The 17,455-nt window shown below is 30.8% G+C and overlaps 3 protein-coding genes across 3 annotated transcripts in view; all 3 read right to left on the bottom strand.

Annotated features, from left to right (window-relative positions):
• LOC135140472 (synaptotagmin-7) overlaps positions 1 to 17,455 on the bottom strand; it is a 905,289-nt gene that overhangs the window by 732,070 nt on the left and 155,764 nt on the right. The gene's annotated exons all lie outside the window — the stretch shown is intronic.
• On the bottom strand, positions 5,512 to 6,402 carry LOC135140289 (uncharacterized). The gene has a single exon (XM_064070781.1). It carries the CDS (start codon positions 6,400 to 6,402, stop codon positions 5,512 to 5,514), a length of 891 nt encoding a protein of 296 aa, XP_063926851.1.
• Positions 10,847 to 12,775, bottom strand: LOC135140288 (uncharacterized). Its single transcript, XM_064070780.1, has 2 exons — positions 12,665 to 12,775; positions 10,847 to 12,617 (listed from the first exon to the last, which is right to left on the bottom strand). Exons 1-2 carry the CDS (start codon positions 12,676 to 12,678, stop codon positions 10,847 to 10,849), a joined length of 1,785 nt encoding a protein of 594 aa, XP_063926850.1. The 5' UTR covers positions 12,679 to 12,775.

The raw sequence follows: 17,455 nt of genomic DNA, 5'->3' as shown, positions 1-17,455 counted from the left end.
AAACTAAAATATAGAAGAAGAGAACACTCAAGAAATCAAGAAATCGAAAAATCTAAAATTTTAAAAATTGAAAGGTCAAAATATCGAAAAGTTGAAAAATTGAGAAATCGAAGTAGGTATAAAACGTCGAAAAATTGAAAATCCAAACAGTAAAAAGTGAAGAAATCGAAAAACCCAAAAAATCGAAAAGTCGAAAAACTAAAAACTCCCAAAATTGAAGAATCGAAAAATTGAAAAATACAAGAAAAAATGGAGAATCGAAAAATTGAAAAATCACAATATTGAACGATACATATATCCAAAAATTGAAAAATTTAGAAATCGAAAAGTCAAGAAACAAAGTCGAAAAATCGCAAAAATTAAACAACAGATTAATTGAAAAATCGGAAAACTGAAAATTCAGGACCGTCAAAATTTGAACAATTAAAAAATATTGAAGAACTGAAAAATCTAAAAATCTAAAATTTAAAACACTGAAAAATTAAAATATCGCAAAATTGAAAAATGGAGAATTCCAAAACATCAAAAAATTCAAAAAAATAACAAAGTTTCGATTTTTCCATTTTCGACTTTGTTTTTTTGGTTTTTCGATTTCTCAATTTTCCAATTTTTTTAATTTCTCAATTTTCGGATATTTTTTCAGTTTTGGCATTTTTCATTATTTCGATTCTTTGACTTTTCGACTTCCGGATTTTTCAGTTTTTCGTTTTTAAACTTCAGATTTTCAATTTTTCGATTGTTTTATATTTGGAATTCTCAATTTTCGATATTTTAATTCTTCAATTTTTAAAATTTTTAATTTTTCGATTTCTTGAGTTTTCTATATTATAATTTTCCAATTTCCCGAATTTAAATTTTAGATTTTTCAATTTTTTGAAATCTCAATTTATCGAGATTCGGATGTTTCGAAGTTTTGATTGTTCAATCTCTCAATTTATCAATTTTTCCATTTTTAACTTTTCGATTTTTCGATTTTGGCATATTTATATTTCGAAAAATTGGAAAATCGAAAAATTAAAAATTGTGAAAATTAACAATTTGAAATAGAAGAACGGAAAACTCAAGAAATCGAAAAAACCTAAAATTTGAAAAATTGAAAAGTTAAAATATCGAAAATTTGAAAAACTGAAAAATAATTTTAAAAACGACAAATTGAAAATCCAAAAAGCAAAATGTGGGGAAATTGAAAAATCCAGAAACCAAAAAATCTGACGAAGAAGAACTGAAGAACTGAAAAATCGAATCTGGAAAGTCGAGAAATGAAAAAAAAAATGAAATGTCAAATTTTGATGAATTAAAAAATACTGAACGACTGAAAAATTGAAAAAACGAAAAATCTAAAATTTAAAATGTTGAAAAATTAAAAAATATTGAACTGAAAAATCGAAAAATCTAAAATTTAAAACTTTGAAAATTTAGAACATCAAAAAATCAAAAAAACAACAATTCGAAAATTTAAAAAAAGTCGAGAAATCGAAACTCGAAAATGTAAAAACTGCAAAATTGAAAAATCAGATAAATCAAAAATCGGAACATCGAAACATTCAAAAAGTGAGACAAAAGATCGAGAAATCGAAGAGTCGAAAAGTCAAGAAGTCGAAATCTTTCAATTTTTAACTTTTCTTCTCGGCTTTCTCGATCCTCTGATTTTTCGATTTCAGGATGTCTCAGTGTTTGAATTTTTCGAAGTTTCGATTTTTGGATTTCTCGGTTTTTCGATGTTTCGATTTTTCAGTTATCCAATTTTTCAATTTTTCAATTTTTTTAATTCTGGGGTTTCGATCTCTCAATTTGTCGATTTTTTAGTTTTTCGATGTTTAAATTTTAGATTTTCGAATTTTTATTTTTTGATTTTTTGGTGTTTGTCCTATTTATACATTTTCGAAACTTCTAAAAATTGGAAAATCGAAAAATTAAAAAATAAACTGGAAAATCGAAAATTTAAAATTACGAAAATTAAAAAATTGAAATGTGGAAGAACGGAAACTTCAAGAAATCGAAAAACCTAAAACTCTGAATGCTGAAAAGTTAAAATATCGAAAATCGGAGTATAAAACAGTCAAAATTGAAGAATCGAAAAATTGAAGAATAGAAGAAAAACTAAAGAATCTAAAAACTGAAAAATCACAAAATTGAACGAAATATCCAAAAATTGGACAATTAAAAAACTGAAAAATTGAGAAATCGAAAACTCAAAAAATCACAAACTTGAAAAATCGAGAAATTGAAAAATCAAAAACCTTTGCGATATTTTAATTGTTCAATGTTTTAAATTTTTAGAATTTTCGATTACTCGATTTTTTGATTTTTCAGTTCTTCAGTATTTCTATTTTTCAATTTATCAATTTTTGATTTTCCCATTTCTTGACTTCACAAAGTTTCGATTTTTCAGTTCTTCAATTGTTTGACTTTTCGTCTTGGTTTTTTTGGTTTTTCGATTTCTCAATTTTCCAAATTTTCAGTATTTCGATTCTTCGACTTTTCGATTTTTCGATTTCTGGATTTTTCAATTTTTCGTTTTTTATTTTTTGGATTTCAAGTTTTTCGTTTTTTAAACTTCAAATTTCTCGACTGTTCTGTCTCGAATTCTCAATTTTTCAACTTTTCGAAATTTTGATTTTTCAATTTTTAAATTTCTAGATTTTTCGATTTGTCGAATTTTCAGTTCTTTTATATTTTAATTTTTCAATTTTCCGAATTTTTAAGTTTCAGATTTTTCAATTTTCTGAAATCTCGATTTATACAGATTCGGATATTTCGATGTTTTGATTGTTCAATCTCTCGATTTACCAATTTTTCCATTTTTAACTTTTCGATTTTTCGATTTTGGCCTATTTATATTTCGAAACATCGAAAAATTGAAAATTGTGAAAATTAAAAAATTTAAATATAGAAAAACGGAAAACTCAAGAAATCGAAAAACCTAAAACTCTGAAAGTTGAAAAGTTAAAATATCGAAAAGTTGAAAAATTGAGAAATCGGAATATAAAACAGTGAAAACTGAAGAATCGAAAAATTCAAGAATAGAAGAAAAATTAAAGAATCGAAAAACTGAAAAATCACAAAATTGAACGAAATATCCAAAAACTGGACAATTAAAAAACTGAAAAATTGAGAAATCGAAAAGTCAAAATATTACAAACTTGAAAAATCGAAAAATTGAAAAATCAAAAACCTTTGCGATATTTTAATTGTTCAATGTTTCAAATTTTTAGATTTTTCAATTACTGGATTTTTTGATTTTTCAGTTCTTCAGTATTTCTATTTTTCAATTTATCAATTTTTGACGTTGCTAAATTTTCAGTTTTCTGATTTCTTAATTAATCTTCTTTTGACTTTCCCATTTCTTGACTTCACAAAGTTTCCATTTTTCAGTTCTTCAATTCTTTGAATTGATTTTACGATTTTTTATTTGTTGGATGTTCAGTTTTTCGTTTTTTAAACTTCAAATTTTTCAATCTTTCGACTTTTCGATATTTTAACTTTTCAATTTTTAAATTCTAGTTTTTTCGATTCCTCGAAATTTCAGTTCTTGTATATTTTATTTTTTCAATTTTCTAAATTTTAAATTTTCGATTTTTCAATTTTCTGAGATCTAGATTTATCTAGATTCGGATGTTTCGATGTTTTGATTGTTAAAGAGCCGAAAAATAAAAAATTGAAAAATCGAATCATCGAAAAATTCAAAAACTGAGGCATCGAGAAATCGAAAAATCAAAATATTCGATTTCTCAATTTTCGAATTTTTTAATTTCTCAATTTTTTGGATATTTTTTTCAGTTTTGGGATTTTTCAATACTTCGATTCTTCGACTTATCGATTTTTTGACTGCTGGATTTTTCAATTTTTATATTTCGAATTCTCAATTTTTCAATTTTTAAAATTCCAGATTTTTCGATTTCTCGAATTTTCGTTCCTCTATACCTTAATTTTCCAATTTTCCGAATTTTAAAATTTTCGATTTTTCAATTTTTTGAGATCTCGATTTATCGAGATTCGGATGTTTCGAAGTTGTGTTTGTTCAATCTCTCGATTTATCAATTTTTCTACTTTTAACTTTTCGATTTTTCGATTTTGGCCTATTTATAAGTAATTTGGAACATCGAAAAATTGAAAAATAGATCGGAAAATCGAAAATTCAAAAATTCCGGAAATTGACAAATGGAAATATGGAAGAACAGAACACTCAAGAAATTGAAAAATCCGAAATTTTAAAAATTGAAAGGTCAAAATATCGAAAAATTGAGAAAACAAAGTATAAAACGTCGAAAAATTGAAAATCCAAAAAGGAAAAAGTGAAGAAATCGAAAAACCCAGAACCCAAATAATCGAAAAGTCGAATGATAAAAACTCCCAAAACTGAAGAATCGAAAAATTGAAAAATACAAGAGAAATTGAAGAATTGAAAAATCACAAAATTGAACAACATTTCCAAATATTGAAAAATTGGGAAATTAAAAAATTGAAAAATTGAGAAATCGAAAAGTCAAAAAAAACAAAGTCGAAAAATCACAAACTTTAAAAAATCGAAAAATTGAAAAATCAAAAACCTGAAAAATTGAAGAACTGAAGCACTGAAAAATCGAAATGGGAAGTCTAGAAATGGGAAAATAAAACAATAGATTAATTGAGAAATCGGAAAACTGAAAATTCAGAAACGTCAAAATTTGAAAAATTAAAAAATATTGAAGAACTGAAAAATCTAAAAATCTAAACTTTAAAAGACTGAAAAATTAAAATATCGCAAAATTGAAAAATGGAGAATTCCAAACCTCAAAAAATTAAAAAAATTACAAAGTTTCGATTTTTCGGTTTTTCAATTTTTTGAGATCTCAATTTATGGAAATTCAGGTTTCAATGTTTTGATTGTTCAATCTCTCGATTTATCAATTTTTCCATTTTTAGCTTTTCGATTTTGGCCTATACATATATGTATATATTTCGAAACATCGAAAAATTGGAAAATCGAAAAATTAAAAAATAAACTGGAAAATTGAAAATAAAAAAAAATACGAAAATTGAAGAATTGCAATATAGAAGAACGGAAAACTCAAAAAATCGAAAAAAATTCAATTTTAAAAACTGAAACGTTAGAAAATTGAGAAATTGAAGTAAAACAGTGGAAAATTTGAAAAATCCAAAGTTATAAAAACGAAAAATTGAAAATCCAAAAAGTAACTGAAGAATCGAAATGTTGAAACATAGAAGAAAAATTGAAAAATCAAAAACCTGAAAAATCGAAAAATTGAAAAACTGAAGAACCGAAAAATCGAAACTTTGGGAAGTCAGGAAATAGGAAAATAAAAAAATAAATAAATTGAGAAATCGGGAAACTGAAAATTCAAAAAACGTCAAAATTTGATGAATTAACAAATACTGAAGAACTGAAAAATCGAAAAATCTAAAATTTAAAGCATTGAAAAATTAAAGTAAGTAAAATTATTATTATTATAAATTTATTATAGAATTCAAATGGAAATAGAAACGTTGATAACCCTACGTATAAACTTGTTAAGTGAAGAGTGTCCTCATCAACCCTTGTTCCAAAATCTTCCCTTCCCTCAACTCCTGAAGGATCCCCCCAGTCGTATCAGCCTCCGGTTGCTTAATAAACAAGTACCCATACCGCCGATACTTCAATTTCTCCGCCTTATCCATCTTCTGTTGGATCTCAGGATACGTCTTGCAGCAGTACAAAAAGTCTTCCGCTTCCAGCTTGTAAACCTCCACCATTTCCAACGCCGTGATCGTGTAGATGATGTCTTTCGCGTTGTACTTCGCATGATTCAAGATATTCCCGAAATAATACCCGTCTTCTATATGCAACACCTCTTGCTCCCACATCGTACTGATCGCGCAAGTCCCAAAAAGAATAAAGTACAAGCAGCCGGCATCTTCCTTCGAGTGTAGAATTTGGTCCCCCGGCACGAAAATTTCCTGCTTCAGCAGCGCCAGCATGCATCCCACGGCGGATCGAGACAGTCCTTGGAAGATGTGCACTTCTTCGATGAGGTTGTGGCAGCTGTAAAGAAGAACTTCCATCTTCAGATGATCCGACAGAGTGCTGAGGACGAGTTGCTCGGAGAAGAACTTGTGGCTGAATTTGTAGTTGTAGTACTTGTTGATGCGCCTCTTGAGGGATTGTTGGAAGTTCTTCTGGCACATGTAGTTGTCGGTTTGCATTCGGAGATTCTCGAGTTGCGTTTCGGGAAGGTTGAGGATGCCGAAGAGTTGGAGGATTCTGACGAGGCAGTAGAGGTAGAAGGACAGACCTTTCATGCTGATCAAGGCGTACATGAACATCTCGATGGAGTCCTGGGTTTTTAGGTGTTTGGCGTGTGCGCCGAAGAAGTGACAAGAAACCACTAGGAGGTGGAGGAGGTACATTTTGACCGCACTCATGGTGGATATTTTGGTGGTTGTTTTTTCCAATAGAGCGTTTTTTTGTTGAAGGTTCTTGTACACTTCCAACCAGGATTTATTTGTGGGGAGGTGGTAGAGTTGGTGGTGGTAGCTGACGTAGCCGCTTAAGCAAGTGTCACAGTGTAGGAATAGAAGAGCAGTTAATATGAAAAATCAAAATATCGAGAAATCGAGAAGTCGAAAAATCGAAAAACTGAATTCAGACGTTTCAATGTTTTGATTATTCAATTCCTCGATTCATTAATTTTTCAATTTTTAACTTTTCCTCTCCGCTTTCGACTCCTCAATTTCGCGATCCTCTGATTTTTCAATTCCTCGATTATCTCATTTTTCAGTTCTTCAGTATTTCTGTTTTTCAATTTTTGACGTAGATGAATTTTCAGTATTCCGATTATTCTATTTTTGTTTTTCCTATTTCTTGACTTCGTAAAGTTTCGATTTTTCAGTTCCTCCATTCTTTAATTTTTCGATTTTCCAACTTTGCTTTTTTGGTTTTTCGATTTCTCAATTTTCGAATTCTTTAATTTCTCAATTTTTTGGATATTTTTTTCAGTTTTGGGATTTTTCATAACTTCGATTCTTCGACTTTTCGATTTTTTGACTGCTGGATTTTTCAATTTTTATTTTTCGGATTTTCAATTTTTTCAGAGTTTTTTAGACTTCAGAGTTTTCAATTTTTCGACTGTTTTATATTTTGAATTCTCAATTATTGAATTTTTAAAATTCCAGATTTTTCGATTTCTCGAATTTTCAGTTCTTCTATACCTTAATTTTCCGATTTTCCGAATTTTTAAATTTTCGATTTTTCAATTTTTTGAGATCTCGATTTATCGAGATTCGGATGTTTCGAAGTTGTTATTGTTCAATCTCTCGATTTAACAATTTTTCTATGTTTAACTTTTAGATTTTTCGATTTTGGCCTATTTATAATATTCTGGAACATCGAAAAATTGGAAAATCAAAAAATTGAAAAATAGATCGAAAAATCGAAAATTTAAAAATTCCGAAAATTAAAAAATTGAAATATAAAGAAACCGAAAAATCTTAAATTTTAAAAATTGAAAGGTCAAAATATCGAAAAATTGAGAAAACAAAGTATAAAACGTCGAAAAATTAAAAATCCAAAAAGTAAAAAGTGAAGAAATCGAAAAACCCAGAACCCAAAAAATTGAAACGTCGAATGATAAAAACTCCCAAAACTGAAGAATCGAAAAACTGAAAAATACAAGAGAAATTGAAGAATCGAAAAATTGAAAAATCACAAAATTGAACAATATACATATACAAATATTGAAAAAGTGGGAAGTTAAAAAATTGAGAAATCGAAAAGTCAAAAAAAACAAAGTCGAAAAATCACAAACCTTAAAAAATCGATAAATTGAAAAATCAAAAATCTGAAAAATTGAAGAACTGAAGCACTGAAAAATCGAAATGGGAAGTCGAGAAATGGAAAAATAAAACAATAGATTAATTGAGAAATCGGAAAAGAAAATCTAAAAATCTAAAATTTAAAACACTGAAAAATTAAAATATCGCATAATTGAAAAATGGAGAATTCCTAACATCAAAAAATTAAAAAAATAACAAAGTTTCGATTTTTCGGTTTTTCAATTTTTCGAGATCTCAATTTATCGAGATTCGGATGTTCCAATATTTTGATTGTTCAATCTCTCGATTTATCAATTTTTCCATTTTTAACTTATCGATTTTTCGAATTTGGACTATATATTATGTATATTTCGAAACATCGAAAAATTGGAAAATTGAAAATTAAAAAAAAAATCCGAAAATTGAAAAATTGCAATATAGAAGACGGAAAACTCAAAAAAACGAAAAAAATTCAATTTTAAAAACTGAAACGTTGAAAAATTGAGAAAATGAAGTAAAATAGCGGAAAATTTGAAAAATCCAAAGTTATAAAAACGAAAAATTGAAAATCCGAAAAGTGAAAAGTCGAGAAATCGAAAAATCGAAATAGTAAAAAATCCCAAAACTGAAGAATCGAAATATTGAAAAATAGAAGGAAAAAATTGAAGAATCGAAAAACTGAAAAATCACAAAATTGAGAAATCGAAAAGTTGAAAAATTACAGACTTAAGAAATCGAAAAATTGAAAAATCAAAAACCTGAAAAATCGATAAATTGAAGAACTGAAGAACCGAAAAATCGCAACTTTGGGAAGTCAGGAAATAGGAAAATAAAAAAATTGATTAATTGAGAAATCGGAAAAATGAAACTTCAGAAACGTCAAAATTTGAAAAATTAAAAAATATTGAAGAACCGGAAAATCAAAAGATCGAAAAATCTAAAATTTAATACATTGAAAAATTAAAAAATTTTGAAGAACTGACAAATCGAGACCAGAAATGGGAAAATAAAAAAATTGATTAATTGAGAAGTCGGGAAATTGAAATTTCAAAAAACGTCAAAATTTGATGAATTAACAAATACTGAAGAACTGAAAAATCGAAAAATCTAAAATTTAAACATTGAAAAATTAAAATATCGTAAAATTGAAAAATGAACAATTCCACACAAAAAATTAAAAAATAACAATTCGAAAATTGAAATTAATGTCGAGTAAATCGAAATTCGAAAATTTAAAAAATTGGAAAATTGAAAAATTGGATAATTCAAAAATCGTACACCGAAAATCAAAGAGCCGAAAAGTAAAAAATTGAAAAATCGAAACATCGAAAAATTCAAAATCTGAGGCATCGAGAAATCGAAAAATCAAAATATCGAGAAATCGAGAAGTCGAAAAATGGAAAAACTGAAGTCAGACGTTTCAATGTTTTGATTATTCAATTCCTCGATTCATTAATTTTTCAATTTTTAACTTTTCCTCTCCGCTTTCGACTCCTCAATTTCGCGATCCTCTGATTTTTCAATTCCTCGATTTTCTCATTTTTCAGTTCTTCAGTATTTCTGTTTTTCAATTTTTGACGTAGATGAATTTTCAGTATTCCCATTTCTCAATTATTCTATTTTTGGTTTTCCTATTTCTTGACTTCGTAAAGTTTCGATTTTTCAGTTCCTCCATTCTTTAATTTTTCGATTTTGCAACTTTGGTTTTTTGGTCTTTCGATTTCTCAATTTTCGATTTTTTTAATTTCTCAGTTTTTTGGATATTTTTCCAGTTTTGGGATTTTTCATAACTTCGATTCTTCGACTTTTCGATTTTTCGACTGCTGGATTTTTCAATTTTTTTTTTCGGATTTTCAATTTTTTCAGAGTTTTTTAAACTTCAGATTTTCGACTGTTTTATATTTTGAATTCTCAATTTTTGAATTTTTAAAATTCCAGATTTTTCGATTTCTCGAAATTTCAGTTCTTCTATAGCTTAATTTTCCAATTTTCCGAATTTTTAAATTTTCGATTTTTCAATATCTTGAGATCTCGATTTGTCGAGATTCGGATGTTTCGAAGTTGTGATTGTTCAATCTCTCGATTTATCAATTTTTCTATTTTTAACTTTTCGATTTTTCAATTTTGGCCTATTTAAAAGTATTTTGGAACATCGAAAAATTGGAAAATCGAAAAATTAAAAAATAGATCGGAAAATGGAAAATTTAAAAATTCCGAAAATTGAAAAACTGAAATATAGAACAACATCAAGAAATCAAAAAATATAAAATTTTAAAAATTGAAAGGTCAAAATATCTAAAAGTTGAAAAATTGAGAAATCGAAGTATAAAACGTCGAAAAATTGAAAATCCAAAAAGTAAAAAGTGAAGAAATCGAAAAACTCAAAAAATCGAAAAGTCGAAAAACTAAAAACTCCCAAAACTGAAGAATCGAAAAATTGAAAAATACAAGAAAAATTGAAGAATAGATAAATTGAAAAATACAAGAAAAATTGAAGAATCGAAAAATTGAAAAATCATAAAATTGAACGATATATCCAAAAATTGAAAAATTGAGAAATCGAAAAGTCAAAAAACAAAGTCGAAAATGCGCAAACCTCAAAAAATCGGAAAACTGAAAATTCAGAAACGTCAAAATTTGAACAATTAAAAAATATTGAAGAAAAATTAAAATATCGCAAAATCGAAATACTAAAAAATCCCAAAACTGAAGAATCGAAAAATTGAAAAATAGAAGAAAAATTGAAGAATCGAAAAATTGAAAAATCAAAAACCTGAAAAATCGAAAAATTGAAAAACTGAAGAACCGAAAAACCGAAACTTTGGTTAGTCAGGAAATAGGAAAATAAAAAAATTGATTAATTGAGAAATCGGAAAACTGAAAATTCAAAAAACGTCAAAATTTGATGAATTAACAAATCCTGAAGAACTGAAAAATCGAAAAATCTAAAATTTAAAACATTGAAAAATTAAAGTAAGTAAAATTATTATGATTATATATTTATTATAGAATACATATGGAAATAGAAACGTTGATAATCCTACGTATAAACTTGTTAAGTGAAGAGTGTCCTCATCAACCCTTGTTCCAAAATCTTCCCTTCCCTCAACTCCTGAAGGATACCCCCCGTCGTATCAGCCTCCGGTTGCTTAATAAACAAGTACCCATACCGCCGATACTTCAATTTCTCCGCCTTATCCATCTTCTGTTGGATCTCAGGATACGTCTTGCAGCAGTACAAAAAGTCTTCCGCTTCCAGCTTGTAAACCTCCACCATTTCCAACGCCGTGATCGTGTAGATGATGTCTTTCGCGTTGTACTTCGCATGATTCAAGACATTCCCGAAATAATACCCGTCTTCTATATGCAACACCTCTTGCTCCCACATCGTACTGATCGCGCAAGTCCCAAAAAGAATAAAGTACAAGCAGCCGGCATCTTCCTTCGAGTGTAGAATTTGGTCCCCCGGCACGAAAATTTCTTGCTTCAGCAGCGCCAGCATGCATCCCACGGCGGATCGAGACAGTCCTTGGAAGATGTGCACTTCTTCGATGAGGTTGTGGCAGCTGTAAAGAAGAACTTCCATCTTCAGATGATCCGACAGAGTGCTCAGGACGAGTTGCTCGGAGAAGAACTTGTGGCTGAATTTGTAGTTGTAGTACTTGTTGATGCGCCTCTTGAGGGATTGTTGGAAGTTCTTCTGGCACATGTAGTTGTCGGTTTGCATTCGGAGATTCTCGAGTTGCGTTTCGGGAAGGTTGAGGATGCCGAAGAGTTGGAGGATTCGGGCGAGGCAGTAGAGGTAGAAGGACAGACCTTTCATGCTGATCAAGGCGTACATGAACATCTCGATGGAGTCCTGGGTTTTTAGGTGTTTGGCGTGCGCGCCGAAGAAGTGACAAGAAACCACTAGGAGGTGGAGGAGGTACATTTTGACCGCACTCATGGTGGATATTTTGGTGGTTGTTTTTTCCAATAGAGCGTTTTTTTGTTGAAGGTTCTTGTACACTTCCAACCAGGATTTATTTGTGGGGAGGTGGTAGAGTTGGTGGTGGTAGCTGACGTAGCCGCTTAAGCAAGTGTCACAGTGTAGGAATAGAAGAGCAGTTAATATGAGAATCAGAGGGACTCGAGTGGTCTCTTGAAGTTTCGACGACGATAAAACCCGCGATATATTTTTGACCACCGTGATTAGTCGTATTGCCCTTAGTGAAGTCAGGTGGTAGATGAAGAATTGAATCTTGCTGTCTCTGTGTCCTATGAAGTAGAACAAAAAGTAGCTGACAGTGGCGATCCCGTCGAAGAAGAAGAACGTTTTGAGGTACTGGTGAGCGATGTTGCGGCGGTTCAAATTCACGGTTCGGGTTTTCTCTTCCGTGTACCCGGTGAAGAACCGGACCACCAAATCCCCGAAGAACACCAAATTCACGAATAAAATCACAGAATGCACCTCGTGTCTTTCGTCGCTGTAGAAGTGTTGTCCGTGGAAAGTACCCACGAACGATTCGAAAAAAATAAAAAACAGCCACATCACAGTCATGACGATGTTTTTTCTCCGTTCGAATCTACTGAACGGGTGTATGACCCACTTGAATGAAGGATTCGTCAGATGACGTTGTCTCTCCTTCGTATACGAAGCGAAACTCCTGAAGTAGAGCCGACTGTCGTCGTTCCAGCTGATGGTCAAGTACCCTCTGAGCCAGAAGACGAATTTTGCTAGGAACGTGGAGTAGGGGGAACGTCTGTGCTTCGTTCCCATGGGGCTTCGGGCGTCAAGCGTGCACCCGTGGTGGAACCGGTGCTTGACGCGGATGTTCATAATGGTACTACAAAATATACTCCAAGAACTGGGTCAAATTTTGCTCAAACCTACCTTTGGAACTTCATTTTGGAACGCAATTTCGACTTGTTACGTCACTAAGTTGGAAAATTTGTTTGACATTTCAGGCGTCATTTCCACATCCAGGAATCTGCGTTTATCCGACGTCAGTCATAGCTGTCAAATGAAGATCAAGCAATACATACGACACGAATGTGTCCCCAGCAAAGAAAAAAAGGGGATATCCTGAGGTCCCCTTGCTCCTCCGCCATACGTAGATTAGATTTTTGGTATCAGAGCTTCAGAACGGTTGATAAGAATCTCAATAGTGATTAATCTTTTTATTCGTCCTGAGACGGGGAGTGCAGAGAAGACCATTACCCTTTTTTTTGGAAAGAACGTTTGAGGCGTCCAAATTGGAAAATCGGTTCCACATTCAAAATTTGTGAAGTACTTATTCTGTAAAGTCCTTTTTGCTTGGTTTAGAGTATTTAAATTTATATTTTATATTTTCCTTATTACACATTCTATTTTTTCAATCTTTATCTGATGTGTCGTTAACCCATGTTGTATATTTATCTGATGAATAAAACATCACCAACACTATCAATATGAACAAAAAAACCCTTAGAACATAAGGTGTGGACCGAATAATTTGTAAAAAAAAATAACAATTTTTTAAGTTTAGAGTATTTACATTTATATTTTACACTTTCCTTTTCACACATTCTATTTTTACAATTTTTATCTGATGTGTCATTAACCCATGTTGTACATGTATATGGCGAATAAAACATCACGATCACTATCAATATGAACAAGAAAAAACCCTTGAAATATAAGGTGTAGATCGAATAATTTGTAAAAAAAAAAAATAACAATTTATCTGTTTTCTCACCAACGGTTTAATAGATTTGCCGAAGGTTCTAATAAGACAATATTGTTAAAAATTAGCAGTCTTGCCCAGAATGAATAGGGGGTGGGTGGGCGGGCCTATAGCTTTCCTATAAAAGTCTCTCTAGAAAAAAGTTAAACTTAGTCCCGCTCACCCACCCGTTCTGTAATTTTGTTTTCTTCTCAAATAAGAAATAATACAACAAAACGAATACTACAACAAAAATTGGTCTAAAGAGTTTAGACAGTACTTCCCTCGCTGTCGGAAACTTGACGACTGCATGCCTATTGTGTTTTTTTTCTCATTACATTTTTGTAGTGGGAATTTAAAAAAAATTGCGATGACGTCATCAACATTTTTGCAAGGACACGCATATCAGTTGGGATAGATGTAGTGTAATACTAAGAATAAAATTATTATGTTCTCAAATTTTCGGGAAAATGAATTGGGTCGTTTTGAATATTGATTTGTAATAATCAATAAACTAACGAAACAATTTACTCACGTATACGTATCAGAGGCAACTGAAAATCGTGTATGTATAAACATTCTTAATTTAAGATGACAGGCGTAACAGCATACGTGAGAGTCAAACAGAGAAACTGTAAACAAAACGACCATCGGTTTTATTGCTTCGACTTCCGTTTATTATATAAAACATTGGGTTTTATTTTAATTCTTGACGGTGAAATTCACAATTGGTTGATAATAAACATGTCTATTTCACATTCGCGGAACCAAGTGAGCGCATAAAACAAATGCAGGTCTGTAATGTTAAAGTCGATGTAAATAAGCGTGCTACCCTTATGTTTCAACCGAGTTTTTCCTTTAACAAATTTTGTGTCAACCAAATTGGGTTGGTTGGGGTGTAATACTAATAATAAGTGTTGCCTTTAATTTAATCAATAAAATAAATTGACTTCATTAATTTTTTTGAACCACCTCTTAAGAAAATCTAAAAAATATGAATGGAATGATAAATCACAAGTACAAACTCATCATATTTTTTGCATTTTAGATAGGATTTATTCAGCAAAATTTAAGGGTGACGTCATCAATTTTTTTAGGAGGGATGAACAAATACATTTTGAACAAAACTTTACCATGCTTATAATAACTTTAAAATATTCCCAAGATTTCAAAGCATTCGGTTTTGTAATTCCTGATTAAATCCATAAAATAAAATAAATTCACGATTTCATTAATTTTTTTGAGTCACCCTGCATATGCAAATCCAAAAATATGAATGGAGTGATAAATCACAAGTACAGACTCATCATATTTTGTACATTTTAGATACGATTTATTCGGCAAACTTTTGAGCTGACGTCATCAGTTTTTTGTAGAAGATAACCAAATATATTTTGACTAAAAATTTATTATGCTCTTTATAACCTTAAAACATCTGCAAGATTTCAAAGCATTCGGTTTTGTAGTTCCTGATTAAATCAATAAAATAAATTTACGCATTCATTAATTTTTTTGAGTCACCCTGTATATGCAAATCGAAAAAATTTGAATGGAATGATAAATCACAAGAAGAGACTCACCATATTTTGTACATTTTAGATAGGATTTATTCAGCAAAATTTTGTGGTGACGTCATAAATTTTTTAGGGGGGACGACCAAATACATTTTGATCAAAAATTTACCATGCTTATGATAATTTTAAAATATCTTCAAGATTTCGAAGCATTCGGTTTTGTAGTTCCTGAGTAAATCAGTAAAATAAATTTACGCTTTCATTTATTTTCTTGAATCACCCTGTATATGCAAATCCAAAAAATATGAATGGAGTGATAGATCACAAGTACAGACTGATCATATTTTGTACATTTTAGATATGATTTATTCGGCAAATTTTCGAGCTGACGTCATCAAGTTTTTGGAGGGGATAAGCAAATATATTTTGACTAAACATTTATTATGCTGTTTATAACCTTAAAACATCTGCAAGATGTCAGAGCATTCCGTTTTGTAGTTCCTGATTAAATCAATAAAATATATTTACGCATTCATTAATTTTTTTGAGTCACTCTGTATATGCAAATCCAAAAAATATGAATGGAGTGATAAATGACAAGTACAGGCTCATCATATTTTGTACATTTTAGATATGATCTATTCGGCAAACTTTCGAGCTGACGTCATCAAGTTTTTGGAGGGGATAAGCAAATATATTTTGACTAAACATTTATTATGCTCTTTATGACCTTAAAACATCTGCAAGATTTCAGAGCATTCGGTTTTGTAGTTCCTGATTAAATCAATAAAATATATTTACGCATTCATTAATTTTTTTGAGTCACCCTGTATATGCAAATCCAAAAAATATGAATGGAGTGATAGATCACAAGTACAGACTCATCATATTTTGTACATTTTAGATATGATTTATTCCACAAACTTTTGAGCTGACGTCATGAAGTTTTTGGAGGGGGTAAGCAAATATTTTTTGACTAAAGATTTATGATGCTCTTTATAGCCTTAAAACATCTGCAACATTTCAAAGCATTCTGGTTAGCAGATTAAAAATGAATTTTCAAAATGTTGTTTTATAATTTTGATTTTTTTTCCAAAAATCTGGACGTTTCGGGTGAAAAGTCGATTCGGAGTTGTAAACTACATGTGTAGGACTATGTTATTTTATACAATTGAAAACCCATTTACTATGTACAATTTTGAAGTGACGTCATCGCATTAGTGGTGGGGATGATTAGACAAATTTTGGTTAGCGTTTTACCATCTACATGATATTCTTAATATAAGTACAAAATTTCACAACAATCGGTCGAGTACTTTCGGAGATTATCTGTCTAATAAAAATCCGGGGGCAGACGGACAGACGGACAGACGGACGGACAGACGGACGGACGGACAGACGGACGGACAGACGGACAGACGGACGGACAGACGGACAGACAGACGGAAATGGGAGACCTATTTCTTCGTCTTCTAGGGGTCATGAAAGATCGAGAAAACGTAAAAGTAGAGAGTCGGCCGACGGACTCGATTACAATACTTCGTTTGCTTACGCTCGGGAAGTAATAACAATTTATCTGTTTTCTCACCAAGGATTTAATAGATTTGCCGAAGGTTCGTTCCAATAAGACAATATTGTCAATAATTAAAAGTATTAACCAGAATGAAGAAGGGGTGGGTGGGCGGGCCAACAGTTTTGCGATAAAAGTCTCTCTAGAAAAAAGTTAAACTTAGCCCCACCCACCCACCCGTTCTCTCATTTTGTTTTCTTCTCAAATAAGAAATAATACAACAAAACGAATAGTACAACAAAATGTCACGATTGGCGCTTTTTTTTCACAGCCTAGTTTCTATAAATTGGTTACCACTCCCACTCTGCAGAAGAACATATGACAAACCCCGCCCACCCATTCCACCCCATTTCGGTGATTAAGTTTATATAAAAAAAATACTACCTCAATTGAAGAAAAGAAGAAGAGGAAACTTAAAACACGTTTACAATAGTAAATTTTTGTATAAAAATATGGATTGTGCAATTAAACTCCGCCCCTCTATCTGACAACGAATACAAAATTCATTACAGCTGAGTTAGGGGCGGGTGGGTGGGGCTTAATAATTGGCATCATTTTCTTAACCTATACCTATTTTCGACAACATGAAATTTAAACCGTAATTCTAAGTTCAAATTTACCATTTGATATTTGAAGTATTTTATTATTGAAAGAAGACCATATATATGTAGTAAGAAATTCAAAGGTTAAGCCCCACCCACCCGCCCCATTTCAGTCGTGATTAATCTTTTTATTCGTCGTGAGGCGGGGAGCGGAACTTCAATGCAATTTTCATCTCTCTCTACACGAAAATACCATGTGGAATATTATTTAAGTATGGTGTTATTGAAAGAAAACTGCACATATTAAAAAAATAAAGTCAAAAATTAAGCCCCGCCCACCTGCCCTATCTCTGT

This window comes from Zophobas morio, unplaced genomic scaffold (assembly GCF_036711695.1).
Source record: "Zophobas morio isolate AGI-343-1 ecotype UQ-CSIRO unplaced genomic scaffold, CSIRO_AGI_Zmor_V1 ptg000040l, whole genome shotgun sequence".
NCBI lineage: Eukaryota > Metazoa > Arthropoda > Insecta > Coleoptera > Tenebrionidae > Zophobas > Zophobas morio.
The sequence above is the reverse complement of the archived record's forward strand: the minus strand, read 5'-3'. Positions and strand labels throughout refer to the sequence as shown.

Bases quoted from the DNA above. Each gene is read 5' to 3' on its own strand.
- LOC135140289 (XM_064070781.1), bottom strand. From the start codon at position 6,402: ATGAGTGCGGTCAAAATGTACCTCCTCCACCTCCTAGTGGTTTCTTGT.